General features: G+C 47.2%; 1 protein-coding gene across 1 annotated transcript in view; it reads right to left on the bottom strand.

The window, feature by feature from the left end:
- SAXO1 (stabilizer of axonemal microtubules 1) overlaps nt 1–7,168 on the bottom strand; it is a 239,651-nt gene extending 232,483 nt beyond the window's left edge. The window contains exon 1 of the mRNA XM_086963614.1: nt 6,831–7,168. Coding sequence (XP_086819740.1) covers nt 6,831–7,168 — 338 coding nt within the window. The remainder of the gene's footprint in view (nt 1–6,830) is intronic.
- Between the last annotated feature and the right edge of the window lie 8,524 nt (nt 7,169–15,692).

The raw sequence follows: 15,692 nt of genomic DNA, 5'->3' as shown, positions 1-15,692 counted from the left end.
TTAAGATGGTGGCGTTGCCGAGATTCCTATATGCATTGCAAAACACCCCGTACCTGGTCCCATCTAAGTATCTCGGGCAGTAGAGGCAGAGATAACTACTCTATTATGGGATGGGAGGATGCCCGCATTGCCATGAAGAAATTAAGCAGGAGTTGGTATGATGGTGGAATAGCTCTGCCTGACATCAGAGCCTAATATTGGGCCTCGCACCTTGTCCCGATCAACCAGTGGCTGCATGTCCCCCAAGAGGAGCCAGCGTTCAGGCTTGATAGACATCTTTTGGAGCCGGCAGGTATCATGGATGCTCTATATAATAGGAGACGGAAGCACTCGGTTACCGGACCAACACTTCACACGATACGCATTTGGTGCATTGGGATGGGAAGGAGTGGTTACCTTAGCAACGCCATTATGGGACACGGAAAAACTTGGTAGGCTACGCAACTCCGAGGGATTTAGGAATTGGGATGCTATAGGGATTTCGTCGGTAGGGGATTTGTGGCAGAAGGGAGAAGTAGTTCCTTTCACACACCTGCAGACCACCTATGGCCTAACTGAAACGGAGCGATTTTGCTATATACAGATTAGGCATGCCCTGAAATCAGTCCTGCTGCCAGGCGCGACCCCAGAGGAGTACTCGCCGTTAGAGGATAGGCTCTTGACCGATCACCTCCAAAAAAAGGCGATCTCAATGACGTATAAAAAAATTATCAACAACAGACCTGACCCTACGGGAACAGTCAAGGCGGCATGGGAAAAGGATGTAGGAGACATTGAAGAGGCGGATTGGTGAGAGGCACTCGCCTCCTTGAAAGAAGCGGCGATTCCGTCAAGGCTACGCCTGGTGCAACTCAAAATTCTGCACCGCACATACTACACAAGGGTGCTATTGCATAAAATTGGAAGGGCAGACACACAGCAGTGTTTGAGAGGGTGTGGGGAACCGGGGACCTTTTTCCCTACTATGTGGACCTGCCCCGCAATAGGAAGGTACTGGATGGCAGTAATGAGGACACTCTCCCAGGTTATGGGAATCACGGTATTGCCGGAACCAAAGTATTGCTTACTAAATATTTGGGGACCAACAGATTTAAATACAGCGGCGCAGGGATGGGTGACCCTGGGAGTAACAGTGGTGAAGCGAAACATTGTGCAGCGATGGGGATCCGGGGGCAGTCCTACCCTAACCCAGGGTTGTGCTGACATGGACCTAGCAATGGTTGCGGAGAAGTCTGTTTTTATATACCGGGAATGTCCCAAAAAGTGGGAAAGAGAATCGGGGAGCTGGAACTCCTACAGAGGTGACATTTGCGAGCCACCGCTCCCGGAGAATTACGACTCAGATGAGAGTAGCTGAATGGTTTTGTTTTAAACGCTTTGTCCACCACGCAAGAGAAGGGGAGGGGCTATGGACTAAAACAGCTTGGAGATGGGCCTCGGCAACTCAAGGAGTGAATATGTATATGCACAATACTATGATCTGTATTTATGTCATGCCAAGATTGATGTATGAATATTGCTTTATTTCTTTAATAAAAACGTTTTTTAAAAAAAAAAATATGTGAAGGACTCTCCTAAACTCTTCCTAAACCCTGATAATTCGAGAACCCAGGATAAGGCACTCATTAAAGACCTGCATTTTAAGTATGCTATGGGGCATCGGGAGGCTATACAACTCTCCAAGCCCACGGTGAGAGAATATGTATAAGTGAAATCAACACATGGAATGGAACCTTACTTATTGTTTACAACCAGCTCACACAACAAATTTTTATTCATGCATTTTAGATTAAACTTATTTCGTTATTTATTGGCCGTTCCTGAGGGTTTTACATTGAACATAGAAGATAAAGGACCCTGTGGCTGCAACAATAGGTCTCCACAGGATACCCTACACTTCGTCCTACTCTGCCAGTTTTATACATATCCTAGAAAAATGTATCTGAAGGGCCTTTTAAAAATATCAAGTTTTAGACAAGCATGTGTAGCCTTGTTGTTTTTAAAATTGTCATCAGGTGTTTTTACGCTTTTCTGTATTTCTAATTTCTTAAGAGCTACTTCAAAGTTAAGAAATATAAAGGGGATGTGAACCCTAGAGAAATGTTTGCGTCTTTGCACTATGGCTTGCTGCTGTATACGTTGTAGCGGATTATTACAAATAATACTTTTATATTATAATCAGAATGGATTGGAATGGATGATATATGATAATATGTGAGATAGGGGGATAACGAAAGTGTACATACATTATCTTTGTTTGGTATGTGGTAACCTTTCGAGAGATTTTTTTGTGTACCTGATGGTTTATTTTATAAAAATATAAGTATCTTTTATGGTATTATTTATATGCTGAATAAAGACTGTTATTATTATTATAACTTACTTGGAGACACATCCCACTCCATCTTTATTTTTGGAACCAGTCGTAGGCAAATCAGTCTTGACCCTGCTCCAGTGGGAACAGTCCAGCCCACATTACCAGGCCAGGTCCTCCCTGAACTGAAACACAAGCAACCCAGGACCAGTTTCCCCCCTAGTTAGTGCTCATCAGCCATGTATATTGTGGTTCCAGTGACAAAGTGTACAAGGGACCCACGCCTGGGCATACTAATCCCATTTAGGATGACACACTAAAGTATACCAAAAAAAATAATGGATGGAATGCTTGAATTAATCTCAGCCACTGTTAACCCCTTGGCTGCTAGGCCTTTCCCCCCCTGTGCTGTGCCTTTTTTTGGCTATTTGGTTCGCGCTTAGGCCCCTTTAACTTTTTAGCCACATAAGGTGTCCATCGCAAATTTGCGTCCTTTTTTCCCCAACGTCCTTGGGATTCTAAAGGTACCCAGGTTTTGTGGATTTCCCTGAGGGGACCCAGAAATTAGCCAAAATATAGCTAAATGTTGGGTTTTTGGGGATAAGTGGGAATAAAGTGTTGCAAATGAAAGCGTCTGGGTTTTTCCCTACAAATGGTATCAAAAAAGGGTTTGTGGGGGTGAAATCACCATTTTCCCAGCTTTTAGGGAATGTGACTTGACTAGCACTCACTAGGTTCTGTTACCCAGAATCCTGTGCAAACCTAAAAAAAGAAATTTTTCCACACATTTTTCTCACATTTCTGTGGTGGAAAGTTCTGGAATCTGCGTGAATCCACAAATGTTCACAATCCCCACATTCCCCAAAGTCTTATAAGAAAAATGGTACCTGATTTGCATGGGTTGGTCTAGTGCCCGCCACAGGAAATGGCACAAAACGCAACATGGACACCCCAAAATTTCACAGCGAAAAATGACCCTTTTTTGGCAAAGTACCTAGCTGTCGTTTTTGAACCCTAGCTCTGCCGGCACCTAGGGAAACCTAGCAAACTAGACACCCAGGGAAATTCCGGATAGGGTGATTTGACTGGCTCACACCAGGTTCTGTTACCCAGAATCCCTAGCAAACCTAACAAATTGTTTTTAAAAACACATTTTCCTCAAATTTCTTTGGTGGAAACTTATGGAATATGCGTGGATTCACACATTTCCACCCATCCCGCATTCCCCAAAGTCTTCAGAGAAAAATGGTACCTCACTTGTGGGGGTAGGCCTAGTGGCCGCGACGAGAAACGGCGCAAAATGCAACGTGGACACACCACAATTTCACAGTGAAAAATGACCCTTTTTTGGCAAAGTGCCTAGCTGTAGTTTTTTAACCCTAGCTCTGCCGACACCTTGGGAAACCTACCAAACCTATACATGTTTGAAAACTAGACACCCAGGGGAATCCAGGTGACTTGACTGCCTCTCACCAGGTTCTGTTACCCAGAATCCCTTGCAAACCTAACAAAACGTCAAAAAAAAACACATGTTCCTCATATTTCTGTGGTGAAAAGTACTGGAATCTACGTGGATCCACAAATTTCCTCCCACCCAGCGTTCCCCCAGGTCTCCCGATAAAAATGATACCTCACTCGTGTGAGTGGGTCAAGTACCCGTGACAGGCAAGGGTCCAAAACCTATTGAGGCAACATCAAAATGACCTATCACAAAACAACCTGGTTTTGCAAGGGGGGTCACCTGGGTTTTTTCCCCAGGTTCGGTGGCCAACTTGGGAAACTACCAAACCCAAACATTTCTGAAAACTGGACACCTGGGGGAGTCCAGCGATGTATGGCTTGCGTCGGTCCCCCACAGTTTTCCTACCCAGAATCCTCTGCAAACTTCAAAATGATACCTCTACCGTCTTTCTACTTGCTCAGGGGGCTAATATAGCCCCCAGAGCACGTAGAAAGAGAAACTGAATTGAGCCTTTTTCAGTTTCTGTGAAATTACGTCAGTGCGACGTGCGCGCTGATCGTCAATTCACAAAAATTGCGGGGAGGACTCGGGAAGCTCTTCCACAGCTCCCGAGGTCATTGGGGAGTAATAGAAATCCCTCTGCTCTCTGCAGCAGAGGGATTTCGTGCACCTGTCCTAATGGCGGAATGGTTCCATCATGAGCACAGGGGTACCGATGCTCATGACGGAACCATTCCGTCATGAGCATTGAGAGGGTTAATTACTCGGGCCACATCGCAATCCATTTTTATTTTACACACTGTACCACCTCAGCTTGGACCAAGCCATATGCAAATCAGTCTTGACCCTGCACCAGTGGGAACATATACAGCCTGAACTGCCAGGCCAGGTCCTCCTTGAACTGGAACACAAGCAACTCAGCACTTTTTGGATACTTTAAAGTGTTGTGTACAGCACTTATTTTTGGAGACCAGGACATATTTTTCACGTTATCAGATTTTAATACATAATAACAAATAAGCAGAAAACTGAGCTAGACGGAGGAAGGGAAAGAAAACCAGTAACAAAGGGAGAAATCAGGGATTAAAAAGTCTTGCAAGATAAGGAGGTAGGAATTGTGTGGTGGGGGAAGAAAGACACTTGAGGTGAAACAAAGACTAGACAGCCCTAAAATCCCAGTAGTGGCTCCCAAAAAATCTTTTGGGTTTTGGAGTTATTTTATTACAAATTAGGCACTGCATACGCATATTTTATATCATATACTTTTTTGGGAGCAGGTAAAATTTCATGATAAATACCAACTTTATTATTATTTTTTATTTTTTTAAATACGGCGGGGCTGTAAAGCATTTACATCCAATGCACCTGGAGCCTTTCCAAGTACGTGTCCACTGATACGAACACAAGCCACTTGACTTGAGAACTGATGTCAAAGCCTAAGCACGGCCAGCGTGCAGCCATCAGACACTGACTGGGGGCAAACGTCGAACAGAAGTGGAAGGAAGATGATTTGTGGGCATGACATCATTTGGCCCGCAGTCAACCAGGAACCGCAAGACTACAAGCTAAAGCAGTTTCTGCGTGGGCCACTGCATTTTGCAAATTGCCTCCGAAAATGATGAGTATTTTGTGTTCAAAAGAGAAGAAACCATTTCAACCCAAGGAGAAAGACACACTCTTCATAAGTCGGCCAAAACTCCGATGATGATGTATCTGCACTGTCAGGGAAAGACTGGAGAGATCAGGTTTCCCCTTACAGTTTTCAGCTTCAGTGGATGCTTTTTACCCTAGGAGACAGCATTGGACAAGAAAACAGAACCTTCTTTTAGGCCTGAAACATGGATGGATAATGAACACAGCGAAGATAGGGCTTGTAGACGTTTCTTAAGAACAAGCCCCAGGACTAGGGTGACTAGAATTTTAAAGCCAAAAACCGGGACCTTTCCCAAAAATAGGACCACAATTTTCCTACAACAGAATGACAGTACTCCTTAGCAGAGAATTAAAGAAGAGGCAGTAAGAACATACATTAAATGCCATTTTTAGAGCCAGTAGCATGCCTGTTAGTTAAATTGCTTTCTTATAGCAGGAGCGAAGTATCCCTGATTTGAAAAACATTAAAAGATACTCTCACCGTTTTCAACAGACCCTTTCTAAAAACCGGGACATGAGGTTCATTTCCTGAAATCAGCCGGACACCCGACTGTCCGGTCAAATCCGGGACGCCTGGTCACCCTACCCAGGACGAGCATCACTGGCCATTTAAAAGTCAGATGTTCGTGTTGTTTTAAAGTTTGCTAGGCCTTCAGATAATGTGCATTTGCAACCTTGTCGCAGTATTATATCTCATTTTCCTCAGAATCAATTTTACTGCTAATAGTTACGCCAAACAATGTAAAACAGCATTTGCCTGTGTCAATTAGGGACGTTGTAAATAGTTCAAAGTACTGTAAACTGAGACAAAAGAAGCATATCCCTAAGGAAACTATATAGGATTATATGACTATCTTTATCAAATATAAAACCAACAATTTACAAAGGCGATAATCGGTGGTACCCCTCCACCTCTGAATACAGAAACACATCCTGTGGGTCCACTTAACAAATGGCAACATTACTGATGCGATAACTCGGTGTGGAGAGAGCTAAATCCATGACTACACAATAAAGAACAAGTTATGTAAATAGGGCAACATTGTCATTAAAGCGATGGACTCTTTATCAGAAGAACATGTTGAACAGTCTCGAACTCACAATTCTGCTTTTTGCTTCGTGAGACAGATTTCAATGTTTGCGGGCTGTCTTAACAGCCAAATACGCCGTTCCCTGGTCGTAGACTATAACTGATATATTAGCACAGACGCCATAATAATATAATCAGATTGTAAATGTAATCCCTCAGCTTTCCATCACCTGCCCTGGTGTACGCCTCTGAGAGCGTGCTCGGGGTTGTGCTACGGAAAAGCATGAGTGCAAGCCATTCTAGTAGTCTGACAGTCGCCCGTTCCAAACCTTAAAGCCAAAATACATTAGCATCCCGCGTGCACTACTCACCCGCATATGCAGATCTGGCAAATGCATCTCACCGAGCCGAAAGGTGCTTGCAGTGCTCTACAGGCGGACCGAACTGCTTCCCTGTGAAGACTGCAGGTGGCGCTCTCGGCTCGTCGATCCCGTGTTTTACAGAAGGGCCGAACTGCTTCTGTAGGAAGTCTGCAGGTGCCGCTCTCGGCTCGTCGATCCCGTGTTTTAGAGGCGGGCAGGGCTGCTTCCGTGGGAACACTGCAGGTGGCGCTCTCGGCCTGTCGTTCCCGCGTTTTAGAGGCGGGCTGGACTGCTTCCGTGGGAACACTGCAGGTGGCGCTCTCGGCTTGTCTGTCCCGCCTGCTCATGGCGCCGTCCAATATTAGTGCGAGGTGCCTGGCCTACAGCGGCGGGCGCCGATCGAAGCGGAGGTCCACGGTTCCCCTCGCTGGCAGCCCGAGCCGTGGGGGTTCTGCAGGGAGCATTGGAACGGCGGCCCGCGCCTCGGCTTCAAGCTGCCGGCGGTAACCCAGGAAATGCGTCTGTGACATCACAGGGTCTCGAGCTTCTTTCTGCGAAGAGGCTTCTTAAGGCGCGTGAATAATGGGTGGAAACTCGACTTGATGGAAGTCTCTGCAGCCACCTGCGGCCCGGGCTGAAGTGGGCAGCAAGGACGCTTAGGACCCTTCGCTGGTGCTTAATTTGACAATAATAATAAGGCCAGGGATCCAAAACCCGTCTTAGCCCCTTAACCAAGTGATCTTCAAACTATTTAAGGCTGAGACTCCCATGTGTAAGTAACAAATAAAAAAATAAAAAGACCATCGCCTACCCCCCCCCCCCCCCCCCAACTTCCCAACACAAGAATTTTTCACAATCATTCTATTAAATTGGCATTGTTTAACTATGTCTAAAATTATTTAAATGTAGCAGTTATGGTACCCCCAATTAAAAATGCAGTCAAATATATGATTGCAAAACATCTGTGTTGTGTCCTAATGCTCTAATGCTTTACTTTGTTACTATAGCACGTGACCTCGCGTGCATCATTGTTGATTTGTGAAACCTTCCTTTCCTTCCATCTTCTCCTCTGCGCATTCTGGAGTCTTAGACAGTGCAGCTGGAGCAGTTAGAGTGGAAGGAAGGTTAGCCATCCTCTGGATGTTATGGCGTTCCTTTTCCTGTAAATAATGAAGTTTGGGGCATATTACCAAGCAATAGCGATAATTATCGCTATTGCTTGGTTAGAGACAAAAAAATATCGCTGACCTGCGGCGATTTTTTTCGCAGATAAACCTTGGTATTACCAAGGTTTATCGCAAATACGATAAAAATCGGCCGCAATGCATGAGTATCGCTGAAATGTCAGCGATATTCAGGCATTACTGAGCTAATGCTCTTAGCCATGTTATCCACCTCCCATTGGATAACATGGCTAAGAACTGCTCAGGGCAGGTGTTAGCTTTTGGAGATATTCGCGCTTAGCGCGAATATCTCCAAAAGTTGGTAATAGAAGATAGCGATGTTAGCAACTGTTTCCAGTCGCTAACATCTTGGCACACCCACTTTGCATGTCATTAGTGATAAATTTCTCTGACATGCAAAGTGGGGCCCAAGATGGTCGCTATATCCTACTAGCTGTCGCTAACTGGTGTTAGCGACAGCTAGGAAATAGGGAGATAATTTTATCTCCGCTTTCTTGGCTTTTATAGCCTTGATAATATGCCCCTTAGTTTGCATCGTTCCTGCGTTACCCTACTCTGCAAATTTGGTGACAAATTTTAAGGAACACCTAGATCCTGCGGTAACCAGTTTTCAAGAATTTCTGCCTTCTCGTTTGTTTTGGAAATCGGAATCCTGTCTTTCGTTCGTTTTTGGGTTTTCAACTTTTGCTGAACATCCACAGAAGACTTTTCCTCTCACCTGGTAAGCCTTCAAATTGTTTGTGCTGAATTTATGAGGATCTTAGCATTTCCTCGTTCATGCATCTTTTGAAAAGTTTACCGCTTACTAAAGTGTGCGCCCAGCATTCTTCACACTGAGCATTCAGCCTCTGAACACGATGCGCACAGCATCTTCAGCTGTGCAGTGCTGATGTAATTCCCAGCTTGCATTAGGATTACGTGCAGACGTTTTGACGTCATAACACGCCGTATGGGCGCCATCTTTGAATTTATTTCAACGCATTAGTTTCAACGCGAGCAACAGGAAGTTTCTTGAATTCATTTCAACGCGTCAGTTTCAACGCGAGCAACAGGAAGTTTCTCCGCATGTCCTGTTACAATTTGAATCCAGTTCAACCCATCGTCCAGTTTTGAGTAGTACAACTTGAAATACCTCCAAACGATTACAATCTTTAATGCCAAAGCGGATACCACTCTCCAAGTAAAAAAAAAAAGAATATTTATTTATACTTTGGAATTTACTTGTGGCATTTTGTTTTAAGTGACAATCTTTGTGACAACCATATTCTTTGTAGCATTACCTATATGGTTAAAGATTATTCCATGGTATACAACGATACAGTGAACTAGTCCCTCTCCATTCTGTGAAGTGTGGACAATACTACTAGTTTATAACATTTAATTTCTCACTAAGCATATTACTAAAGCCACAACACCTCCCTCCCTAGTTTAGGACACCTCCCGCGCCGCACGGCCACCAGCTGCTGCGTGCGCTCCCCGCCTGCCTGCCTCGCTGTCCCGGCCGCCTCCGTGTGACCACGCCCCCTTTCTCCGAGCGGCGTGGTCTCGCTGGGATCGCCTGTCCTGCTGCCGTATTTGCTGTATCCCCCTGTACCCTGTGCCGAATTTGCTGTATCCCCCTGTACCTGAAGAGCTATTTTGCTCATTGTATCGTTTATATTGTTTTTGTCTTTTTGTAACTGTTGGCTTGTTGTGTCGCCTGACTCTCGCCCCCCCCCCCCCCGTCTCCCCCCTACCCGCTCCCCGCTTCCCGCCACCGCCGCTGGCCACGCCCACTTTCTCTTCTGTACCCTCCCCGCTCCCGCCTTACAGCTGCCCCGCCCTCCCTCGCACTTCGCCATATATGGCGACCGTGCGAACGCGCAGCGGGCGCGCCGATTGTGCGCCGAAGGCGCGCCAAAGGTAAGCCCTTCTGCGCCCGTCCGCGACCGGACCACGCCCAGCGCCAGGACCCCTGTCCCCCGCAGACCCCAGCCCACCCGCCGGACGTACGACACCGCCACCCTCAACGCACTCAACGACGGCCGAGTCCCGGGATGCTACCGAGCCACCCCGAGACGCACCCACGGGCCCTTCAGCTGCCACACCTGCAAGTTCACCTGCATCCGGACCTGCCTCGCACCAGCACCCGCCAAGCCGACCACCAGCAGCAACCACCTCAAGTGCATCCTGCTCAACACCCGCTCCGTCCACAGACACGCCATCGAACTCTGGAACCTCCTCGACACCACAGCTCCAGACGTTGCCTTCCTCACGGAAACATGGATGAACGCCTCTTCAGCGCCCGACATCGCCATCGCCATCCCGGACGGATACAAGATCACCCTGAGAGACCGCGTCAACCAGACTGGAGGAGGCATCGCCATCATCCACAGGGACACCATCCGCATCACGACCAACACCGACGACATCCTGACTACCGCCGAACACCTACACTTCCAGATCCACACCGACCCGAAGACCACCCTCAGAGGCACCCTGATCTACCAACCCCCGGGACCACGCACACAATTCAGCGAGAACATCGCCGACTTCGTCAGCCCGCATGCCCTCCCCTCCGCTGACTACATCCTCCTGGGGGACATCAACTTCCACCTGGAGAACAACAACGACCGCAACACCACCACCCTGCTCGACAACCTCGCCAACCTCGGACTCAAGCAGCTGGTGACCACTCCCACCCACCTCGCCAGACACACACTCGACGCCGTCTTCTCGTCCAGCAAAGACATCGCCTTCAGCCATGCCACAGGACTCCACTGGACGGACCACAGCTGCGTCCACTTCACCTTCAGAAGAACGACGATCCACCACCACCAGCAACAGGTTGCCCGTAGAAGCTGGAACAAGATCACAGCCGACCAGCTCGCCGTCTCCCTGAGCCAGCACCCTCCCGCCAGCTCAGCGAACCCCAGCCAGGCCGCCGACAACCTCACGAAGTGGATCAGCAACTGCGCGGACGAACTCGCCCCACTGAAGACCCCGCCCAACAGACCCGGCAGCAAAAAGGCCCCATGGTTCACCGACGAACTCAAGAGCTCCAAGAAGAACTGCCGAGCCCTCGAGAAAGCCTGGAGAAGGGAGCCAACACCGGACAACATGACCGCCTTCAAGCTCGCCACCCGGAAGCACCACCAACTGATCCGCGCCACCAAGAAAACTGCATTCAGGGACCGGCTGGACAACAACGCACACAACAGCAAGGAACTCTTCAACATCGTGAAAGAGCTCTCCAACCCCAACGCCGGAAACAACGACATCACCCCATCGCAAGAACTCTGCAACTCCCTCGCCTCCTACTTCCACAACAAGATCGCGGACATACACAACAGCTTCAGCACCCAACCAACGAACGCCACGACCGAACCAATGCCCCCCACCACCACCCTCCGCGCCTGGACCCCGATCAGCACCGAAGACACCGTCCGCATGATGAACTCCATCCACTCCGGATCTCCGACCGACCCCTGCCCTCACCACATCTTCAACAAAGCCGACACTGTCATCGCATCCCACCTGCGGGACATCATCAACACCTCCTTCGACACCGCCACCTTCCCGGAGAGCTGGAAGCACGCCGAACTCAGCGCTCTTCTTAAGAAACCAACAGCGGACCCAACCGAACTCAAGAACTACCGCCCCATCTCGCTGCTCCCGTTTCCAGCCAAGGTCATCGAGAAGACCGTCAACAAGCAGCTGGCCGCCTTCCTCGAGACGAATGGATCCCTCGACTCCTCGCAGTCTGGCTTCCGGGCCAACCACAGCACTGAGACCGCCCTCATCGCTGCCACCGATGACATTCGAGCCCTGATGGACAACGGAGAAACAGCGGCCCTCATCCTCCTAGACCTATCCGCGGCTTTCGACACTGTCTGCCACCGCACCCTAGTGCAGCGCCTCAACAACGTCGGGATCCAGGAGAAGGCACTAGAATGGATCATCTCCTTCCTCGACGGAAGGACACAGAGAGTCCGCCTACCACCGTACAAGTCAGAGGCCACCGAAGTCATCTGCGGCGTACCCCAAGGATTTCATTTACAGCATGGTCTGCGTTCCTGGGAAAAGTAGCGTATTAGCAAATGTTCTTTCTTGTATGCCTATTGAAATGCAGAAGTGTGGGGATAATGAGTAGGACGATTTGAGTGTGGCACTTGTACACGGCCAAGGAGTTCCTAGGGTGTGTGAGGATATTTGGAGAAAAAAAGATTTTCATGACAAAGAAGTACAACTAATCATCAAGTTGATCAGAAAGGGTTGGCCTAAAAAATCCAGTTTGAAAGACCAGATGAGAAGTTTTTGGGAGATTAAGGAGGAGTTGTCAGTTAACAATGATACTATTTTCAGAGAAGATAGGGCTATTCCTCCTTGTCCCTCAGAAACGAGATTTTGGCTCTCTGACATGATGGATATTATGGAGTGGTAAAAAACTAGCAAAGAGTCAAGAAATGGTATTGGTGGCCAGGTATCGATATGGATGCGGAGAGGTTGGTGAGGAACTGCATAGTATGCACCAATTCAGACAAATCTCTTAAAACTTTAAGACCAAACATGTTTGAACCAATTATTCCCAAAATAACTTTGGCATACAGTAGCAATAGTTATTATGGAACCTGTTGGGTCACCTACCAAGTATGTCATAGCTATGATTGATATTTTTCGAGGTGGCCCATCATGTGGTACTGAAAATTCTGGACCCGTGTTATAAACATCGTCGTATCATGACGATTTTGGTATCATCAGACCGAGAATGATTAGAATACTATGCACAAGCATTTTCGTCATACTCGGGTGACAAAATCACCCTGAAATCAGAATTTCCGTCCTGAACCCTCGGGTTCCATTTTGTGAACGGCAGCCATTTTGTGATTGCCCTCACATAGGCCAAATGACTAAAGCCAAAAACGAGTCTGAAGGACACGTACACCTTTGCTGACTCCTCGGTGACCTGGGCAAGCTGACTCCACTGCTGAAGCCAAACCTGTTCGGCCAGTTCCTTCTCCAGTGGCCGAATGAGATTAGTATCAAGACACAACATATCATAAACCTTTCATCGCACACAAACCATGCCTAATCTTACACACACCTGTCCCTGTTTTTTTCTTTATGACTTGCTTTACGAGGAGGAGGTGCCCCTTTTATTGGGGGTCCGTCGATATCTGATGAAAATACTGGGCCTTGCCGGGTAATCGATTGTGGGCTGGACAAACTAAAATATGGGCTTGTCATCATGACTCTGCTTTTTCTTTGTAGTGAAAATATGTGAATTGTCAACTGTAAAATAAGGAATGTTTGTCTAAAGCATAATATTTTGTATAAAAGAGAAGGCTGGCTTTGTAAGATTGAGCAGTCTCCTGAGAATATACACTGTGTTGTACTTCTAGGATACCTGTTACTGGCTGCAGCCAATAAATATGATCTTTGACTTCACCAAGAAGACTCTGGGTTTCTGTAGTCTGAAACAGGAAGGACTCGAAGTCTTTGGGTGTGTTCCCTGGCACCGCTGGGTTCTTAAAAACCCGGTACTTCAGTTGGCGCCCAACATGGTGCGATTTCAGCGGTACCGGTCCAAGCCAGAGGTTCGTGAGGAGCTTCGTGTGAAAATTCTGGAGGAAGGCCGCCACTGCATCGACCCCTGTATGTCGACGTGGTCCGAAAGTCTTTGCTGCGAGGTTCCCCGCTTCCCGACGGCTACGAAGGACTGCTGCTCTGACTATCGCCCTGTTTTGGACCCTTGATGATTGGTAGAGCGAAACGTTAGACGAGTCTTCTGGTGACATCATCGATACCTCAGTTAAGTATGAGTAGAGCGTCTCCCAGTCCTTAGTTTGGTTCTAAGTATGGGTATGCCCTTGGAATCGCTTTAATTTGGAACTTGCAAGTACCAAAGCCAAGGGACTCGTGTATTCACGAGACTATCGTATTCGATAATCCTTTGAAGTTTAAAGCTAGACCAGAGAGCGAAGATGCCTGGTCTTAGCAGACTTGGAAATCTGTTTTGTCTTGGTTGTAATAGTGATTCCCGATTGGAGGACTCGTGTCCGGTTCGTCCGATTGGAACTCCAACCTATGACCTTTATGTGAAACATGGCATAGGCCCCATTGCATATAATGAAGTATGGATCCGATACACCAGGAAAGATGGTGTTTTAAAATGGCCCCAATATGGTAGTTTTGACACCGAGATTTTGGATAATCTGGAGGTTAAACTTTTTAAGAAGAAAGCCCGGCCGGCAATGTTTGACTCTTTTCTCATATGGCGCAAAGAAGCCAAACAGAGAGAAATTAAATTAGCGAAGAAAAATAAACGAGATCGAGGTATGTCAATGGTACAAGCTGCTGTTGCGTTTAGGGATAATGAGGAAGAACAAGAAAGCGAACAGATGCTTAGGGTGAAGAAGTTAGCGGTAGATAGATGCTACCCAGTTTTGCCGCGTAAAGAACAGGAAGAAAAGAAAGATCTTGAGAAAGATCCTTTAATGTCGCATCTCTTGAGTTCGCCACCCCCTTATGCACAAAATGCTACGGCACCACAGCCACCAGCTGTGGTTGCACAACACCCCGTTGTTGTGCCACCTGTGATTCCACCACAGCCAGCTCCTTTTCCGTTGGCTACTATTCCTTTGGCGCAGCCTCCTCAGGGGCCGCCACCTTTGCCTCCCTCTTCGTCTGTTAATTCTATGCCTATCTATAATTCTCCCTCCATTCCAATTTCGGATTCTTCTGCTATTGTTCCGTCTTCTCTTATTCTTTCACCTTCTCCTTCTGCTAGACAACGAATGACTACTGCAGTTACTGGTTTCTTTTCTCCTTTGTTGGGACAATTGGGTATGTCCCCTGTTACTGAGCGTAGACAGTCACGTAGTCAGTTGCCGAAAGGAGAAAGGCACGACAATATCCAATGAGAGAGGTTCCTCCGGTGTGGAAAGAAGCAGTGGTTGCTGGTGCAGGTAATAATCCGCCAGCTGTACCGGCTCATTTTCAGCGTGTCTGGATGCATGTTCCCTGGAAATGTGCTGAAGTTTTAGCTATTAAGCAGTCTTTGCCTGATCCAAGCAAAAATCCAGCAGGGTACTATAAAGAGTTGACTCAGATTGTAGGTTCGTGTATTATGAATTTGGTGGACATCGACATGTTGTTTGGCAATGTTGTTCCACAACCTATTTGGAGCAAGATTCGTCATACGGATCATGCGGTTGAATTGGGTGATACATGGGTTAATCTTAGAGATGCCGACAATAGGCAAGTAGGCGGTGCTAAGCCTGAGGATTTGATTACTAAACTTCCTGATAGGATTATTACGTATATGAAGACTTTAATGCCCGAATTGCGTGTCAATTGGGACAAGTTGTCTGCATGTAAGCAGAAGAAAGATGAAACGGTGTCTGACTTTTTCACGAGGTTCTAAGAGACCTTCGTCAACCATAGTGGTCAGGATATGGCTACAGAGGGCGGTCAGAGATTGTTTGTTGACAAATTTGTACATAATTTGCTTCCTGAATTGTGTAATAAGTTGAAGGATTCTGAAAGTGCTTGGGCTGTTTCCACGTCAGCGCAGATTTTAGCTACTGCCCAGTACTATGAAAATAGGCACAAAGATGAGTTAGAGAAAGCGGATAAGAAGACTAAGGAATTGAAAAGTAAAGTTCTTCTACAGCAAGCCTATTCACCCCGTACTAATAACCAACGC

The sequence above is a fragment of the Lissotriton vulgaris genome, chromosome 3_1 (genome assembly GCF_964263255.1).
Source record: "Lissotriton vulgaris chromosome 3_1, aLisVul1.2, whole genome shotgun sequence".
Lineage (NCBI taxonomy): Eukaryota > Metazoa > Chordata > Amphibia > Caudata > Salamandridae > Lissotriton > Lissotriton vulgaris.
Note: the sequence above shows the minus strand (reverse complement) of the source record. Positions and strands in the feature narration are given on the sequence as shown.